Source organism: Orycteropus afer, unplaced genomic scaffold, assembly GCF_000298275.1.
Source record: "Orycteropus afer afer isolate SDZICR_OR568_19922 unplaced genomic scaffold, OryAfe1.0 scaffold00661, whole genome shotgun sequence".
NCBI lineage: Eukaryota > Metazoa > Chordata > Mammalia > Tubulidentata > Orycteropodidae > Orycteropus > Orycteropus afer.
The window spans coordinates 916,858-923,642 of NW_006922248.1; the positions used below are offsets into that span (position 1 = coordinate 916,858).

The 6,785-nt window shown below is 42.9% G+C and overlaps 1 protein-coding gene across 1 annotated transcript in view; it reads left to right on the plus strand.

The window, feature by feature from the left end:
- Positions 1–6,785, plus strand: part of TMEM40 (transmembrane protein 40) — a 26,829-nt gene that overhangs the window by 4,512 nt on the left and 15,532 nt on the right. The window contains exons 4-5 of the mRNA XM_042783099.1: positions 788–841; positions 4,027–4,062. Coding sequence (XP_042639033.1) covers positions 788–841; positions 4,027–4,062 — 90 coding nt within the window. The remainder of the gene's footprint in view (positions 1–787; positions 842–4,026; positions 4,063–6,785) is intronic.

Genomic DNA, 6,785 nt, shown 5'->3' on the forward strand with positions numbered 1-6,785 from the left:
GAAGTAGGATTGCCCAACCTTCCTTCCGAGGAGTGGCTGGTGGGTTTGAACCGCCAGCCGTCTGGTGAGCAGGCAAGTGTCTTAGCCACTATGCTACCAGAGCTCCCAAATTAGCATATTTTATTTTGATAACTAGAGGAAGATCTTTTGTTTCTACGTACACTATGGAGTACAGTTTGCTCTGAAACATATGTGATCGCCTTGAGTCAGAATTTAGTGGATCACAAGTTGGGTTTTTTTTAAGTGTCTAGTACAAACTTTGGCACACATAATAAATGCCTCCGTGAAGCTGGAGTTGAGTTGAATGTGGGCTTTGAAGATAGACCTGGATTTGAATCCTGGAGACCACGTACAAGCTGTGTGATCTGGGAGAATAATTTAACTTTTTGAGCCTCAGTTTCTATATTTATAAAAATGGATGTGGATGGGGAGAAAAGTAATACCTTCTTCAGAGGAATTCCATGAGGATCAAATGAAATATTAACTATAGATTACTTAGTACAAAGTTGGTACTTAGTGAATACTCAATAAATGGCAATTATTATTATTGACTTTCAATAGGGCCCTGTTACTCTCAGGCCCCAAATCTAAGTAAATTGAAGACTCACCTCTGGGGGCCCTGGGAAGAGGCAGTGTAAAATGAAGGCATTTGTAAGCTATTTTGCCTCTTGACAACTCCTCATCCCACCCCACCCCTGCAGAAGGCCCATGTTAACTTTTAAGACTTCAGACATATGGGACATTGTGATGGCTGGGAGCTGACTAAAAGGGTTTATGTCTTCATCAGTTGCCGAGCATGCAGAGCCTGGCTTTTCAAAGGATGAACTACAACTCTATGGAGGTAATCAGTTGTCCAGTGGCTTTAAAGAAAACAGAATTAGTCCAAGGACATGAGGACTTAGAACTTTTTGGGATGGAAACAAGGTCATGAGGATGTCGTGTAAACTGAAAAGTCCTGGACAGATATAATAGATGTGACAAAGTTAGTGTTACAATATTGGCAGATGGGGAGGGGGAACATGAGCCTTTACCATGGCCATTACCATGTCTAAAGAAACCTTGCAACCTCTTCCAAGCTATAACCTTGACTTGTGGGGTGACCTTGATCAGTCACCCAGTCTTTCTGGGCCTCAGCTGCCTAAGCAGCAAAAGACGAAATGATCAGTCCCCACTCTCTTGAGATACTAACCAAAACCAAACCAAACTTACTGACATATCAACCCTTGTTGGGTTTCCAAGGCTGGAAATTTATGGAAGCAGACTGCCTCATCTTTCTTCTGCTGAGCGGTTGGTGAGTTCAAACCACTAGCATTTTGGTTAGCAGCCAAATGCTTTAACTACTACACCATCAATGTTCCTCATATGCTTGGGGAAATTCAGGACTGATCTCTACAAAACTCATGTTATGGGATAATTGTTTCCAAACTCCATGATTTATTATAAGGATGCAGTATAAATATTATGGCACTTTGCTTGGTAGAACAATGATGAAATGAGCGAGTCTGTAGGCAGTGAGACTGTTTGCAAAAGAACCTCAAAAAATATACACTGCCAGATTAAAAGAGAAGCTAACTTTGTTTAATCCAGTTCTTCCAAAATCTGCTTACTCTCCTCACACAAGGTGATAATCCAAGAAAAATGGCAGGAAAAAAAAAATTATACATACTTTCTGGTTACCTAGTGCCACTCTGACAGGAAACATACCACAAATGGGATGGCTTTAAAAACAGGAGTTTATTCTTAGATTTGGAGGCTATAAGTCCAAGTTCAAAGTGCCATGCTAGGGGCTGGATGAAAGCCCCTCAACCTTGGGGTCCAAGTCCACCTCCTGCTCCCGGCCCACTGGAGCTAGAGGCATTTCTTCACTCAGACAGCTGCTTGCTGCTGAGGCTGAGAAGCTCCAAAGTTGACAAGTAAAAAGGCACAGTCCTGATGTTACCAAACCACACAGCAGGCTGTTAACTTAAGTCCATTTTAAGTCCCAAGGTCAGCAGAGCATGGCAGGCTGCTGAGCAACTGCATGGCTACATGCAGGGTCCAAGCATGCCATATACTAGAGACCATTCCTAAGGCTTCTCCTTAAATACAGGAAGCAAACCATATCCCAAAGGCAGCTACTGAGCTGCTTATGGTAGATCCCACCCATGGGGTCGATTACCAGTCTCATCATGGGGAATAACTACCACCAGCTGCCCAGCCACTCAACCAGGCCCAGCCAAGTTGACACACAAACATAACCATCACACATACATATATATTTAAAAAAATGATCGATAGTTAGACATAAAAATATAACTAGCAGTTACCTCTGGGTGGTAGTCCTATGGGTAACATATTTATTGTTCTCTTTGCTTATCTGAATGTACTGATTTGAGTGCTTTTTGTTTTGTTTTATTTACAAAAGTATTTTTAAGCACTCAAGTAATTTAAGAAAGGTTTCACTGGGTGTAAAAAAAGAGAAACTGTAATATTGGCATGGGTTTAATATTTTTTTTCTCATAATACAAGTAATTCACATTCATTATAGAAAATATAATCACTTACTTGTGAATTACTTTCCCTAAAACATTGGACGTATTTAGTAAATTATATTTTCACTCCCTTCTGGGTACATTCTCTGTACCCTTAGTATTGGCCACTCTTTGGTCACTTTGCACATGGTGCTACCATTTGCAGTGTGTAGAATGTTTATAGCCACATGCTGAGTATTCCATTCTGGTGTCTGTGTCCTAGGGCTGACCTAAAGGACAGGAAATATACAAGGACTGGGACTTTTGAGGGTGGGCATCTTGAGGGGAAAAAGATGACAGAACTAGGAGAGGGGTCACTAGGGAACTAGAACAGACAGAGAAGCTGGTAAATGGGTTGGAAAGCCACACCCCAGACCAGACTGATGGGGTGGCTGCAGCTCAGAGCAGGTATAAAAGGGACTTATCTCACTCCTAGGCAGCCCAAACAGGGGCTCAACCCACAGACTAACCCCAGGCTCCACTCAGGGCAAGGCCCTTGGCTCCTATCACTCAGGACTGGCATGGGGTGGGGCTCATGTGGTCAAGAGTCAGCACCTTCATCTTGATGGGCACAGAACAGAAAGTGCTTGCAAACTAAAGCCCATTTGTGTACAGGTATGTTTTATTTGGAGCTCTGGTAGCATAGTGCCTAACACACTTGACTGCTAACCAGAAGGCTGGCAGTTCAAACCCACCAGCCACTCCTCGGAAGGAAGATGGGGCAATTTACTTCCGTAGTGATACTGCCTTGGAAACCCAAGGAGGGGTTGCTATGTGTCGCATCTGACTCGATGGCACATAACAACAACATGTTTTATTTGGCTCACAGAATTGTTGTTTAATTTATTTACTTAATTCTACAACATATTCTTTCACATTTGAACATCTCTGAAATCAAGATGCATCTTAAAATTACAAATATCTTAAAACTACCATCCTTTGTAACTTACAATTCTAACTGGCTGTGGTTTTTCTTACTTATAAAAACCAAACCCACTGCCATGGAGTTGATTTGAATTATAGCAACCCCAATTGGGTTTCCAAGGCAGTAAATCTTTATGGAAGTAGATTGCCCCATCTTCCTTTGGTGGAGTGGCTGGTGGGTTTGAACTGCCACCTTCTGGTTAGCAGTCAAATGCCTTAGGCACTGTGCCACCAGAGCTCCCTTTTCTTACTTATAGTACGATAAAATCATGTAGGTCTTGCAAATGATGGCATCTTTGACTTAATGAAATATGATAGTTGCCAAACTTTTTTAAAATCAGGTTTCCCATAAAGCTGGATCTCTGACTTCTCATGGAAAATTGGAAAACCAGTCATATTGGGCAGACCTTTTTCAGCTGCCTGGGTTGGGGGGGTGGTGGCTGCCCCTTTCAATGGAACAATGCCCCCCTAGCTTGCTCCTGCTTCCACTCGACGTACTCCACGTCAGCCTGTGAGAGAGATTCTCCTCAGAATAACTTCTCCCCACCCAAATGATGATGGTTATGTGACTACTGCTTTTCCTTCTGTGCAGGTGCACCTGGAGAGATGGTGCCTTCTGGGGAGTCAGGTGAGCATCTGGTGAGGGAAGAGGGGTCACTGGTGTTAGTGGTGATGAACCCTGGGTGTTGCCTGTCTCCCCTGCATGAGTCAGCTTCTGTCAGTGCACAAACAGTAGGAAATGGGAACTCCCAAGTGAGAGAGGCCTGGGGCTCTGGCCCAACAGTCCCTGAGTGGTGCCTGTAGTTAAATCTCCACTACTAGCTGAAAGGTTGGTGGTTTGAACCATCCAGAGGCACCTTGGAAGAGAAGCCGGCCAATCTACTTCCAAAAGGTCACAGCCATTGAAAACCCTATGGAGCAGTTCTATTCTGCACACATGGGCTCACCATGAGTCAGACTTCACTCTAGAGCAACTGGTTTGGTTTGGGTATTTGAGGGACTCTGGCCTAAGCTCACTATAAGGCAAGAGCCCCTGGAGATTAGAAAAGGGGTCCAAGTAGGAGCTAAGGGAATTACAATCAGTTATATATAGAGAGAAAGATCCCTCAGGGGGCTGGAGGATTCCAACGGAGCCTTTTTGTAGGTCACCTGTGGTGTCTCTCAGAGGGGAAGCCCCTATTAAGGACTTGTCTTAGTTATCTAGTGTTGCTACAAAAGAAATACAAGTGGATGATGTTAACAAACAAATTTATTTTCTCAAAATTTAGATGCCTAGAAGTCTGAATTCAGAGAGTTAACTCAAGGGGAAGGCTTTCTTTCTCTGTTGGCTTTGGCAAAAGGTCCTTATCTCTTCACTTTCTGCTTCCTTTTTCTTCTTTAGAGATCTCCATGTGTCTTGGCATCAATTTTCCTTCATCTCTGCTTGCTTAATCTGCTTAATTTATATTTTATACCCTGTAAGAGATTGACTCAAGGCACATCCTACATTAATCCTGCCTCATTAACATAACAAAGTTAATCCATTCTCAGATGGGATTATAACCACAGACATAGGGATTAGGATTTAAATCACATATTTTTTGGGGGGGGGCATAATTCAATCCATAACATTTTACCCTTTGGCTCCCCAAAATTCATGTCCTTACCACATGCAAAACACATTAAAAAACACATTCACATCATTCCCAAAGTCTTAAATCACCTCCAAGTCCAAAATCTCATTTTCTGAATCCTCTGACCCAGGTCAAAATTCCTCTTTGTGAACCTGAGAAATCTAGAATACACGTTATCTGTTTCCAAAGTACAGTGGTGGAACATGCACAAAGTGAACGTTTCCATCTAAACTGTGAACGGAAAGAAGGGAAAATAGGCATCAATCACGTCCAAAACCCAGCAGAACAAATTACATTAGCTCTCAAGGGTTGAAAATAATCCTCACTTCTCTCAGACCATCTGGGCAATGGCTCTGCCTTCCAGAGTCTGGGTGCTGGCCACAATCTCTGGATTCTAGGTGGAGGACCCTCAGCTCTGGCCTTTAGCTCCACCTCCCAAACCCTCTAGGATGGCAACTATGTTCCCTCAGCATTCAGTGTCCCCATTCTTCTCATCCATCTCAGTGGCTTGGTCCCAATCTTCTACCCCTTACTTAGACACCTCATTAGCCAAATGTCCAAGATGATCACTTATAAGTTCTACCTCCCATCAAACATTTGAACATAATTCAGACAAGTTCTTTGCTACTGCATAAGAAGTTTCACCCTTCTTCTATTATTCGATCACATGTTCATCATTTTCTTTTCAAACGTCACCAGAAGCACAATTTTTAACACATTTCTAACATTCTATTGCTGGCACCATTTGTATCCCCTGTGACAACAGAGACTTTCTCTATAGCTCCCCTCACATCCTTCTGAGCTCTCACCAGAATTGCCTTTGATATTCATAATTCTACCAACAGTCTCTTCAAGGCAATCTAGGCTTTTACTATTAGGCACCTTAAAACTTCCAACCTCTGGGGAAGTTCCAGTAAGATATTCTGGCGGAATAGGCAGAAAGACTGCACAGACCCTCTTCAACAAAGAAAAGGGGAACCAATTAACACAGATACAGAAGATAATTCTGGACCCCTGAGCCTTGAAGGTAAGGATATAGAAGCGGACCAAACTCCAACTAGCAGAAGAATTTGCATGAAAACACCAAAAAAGAAGACATATGGAGCTGGGGTCTGGCAGCGATCCTGACGGCACAGACAGCTTGGATATTGCTGAGTGGTGGTAGGACCTAAGAATTTACCTAAAAATCACCCCTGCTAGCTAGGGACTGCAAGGAGGACTGTTCTGGTGGCCAAGAATAAAAGGGGAAGCAGTGGAGAGAAAGGCCGGTTAAGCTGTGGATTTTTACCTGTCCAGAGGGCGCAGCTATATGTTTACAAGTGGTTTACCATTTTGGATATTTAAAGCAACAGTGTTCTCCCAGATTCCAGGGACCTAAGAACAGGATCCACTTGCCAAGAATCACAAGGACATTCCAGATGTGGACGACTGGAAAGGTGCTACATTCCCCTTGTTACTCTCATACCCCACAACCTCTTGATGAACGGAGGTGTGGCCATCCCTCACTCCCACCCAGGAACTCCATCCCAGTCTGTGTGCTCAGATGGAGTCTGGGTGCCCTGCCCCATTTTTTTTTTTTTCTTTTTTCTGTTTTTTAGTTTGCTTGTTTTTGTCTGTTTTAAAACTACTACTATTATTATTACTTTTCTCCTTTTTACTATTATTCTTTATTCTTCCCCTTCCAGACTGTAGTTTTCAGCTTTTTCCTGTTCCTGGTTGAATTTTTTTTTTTTTTTTT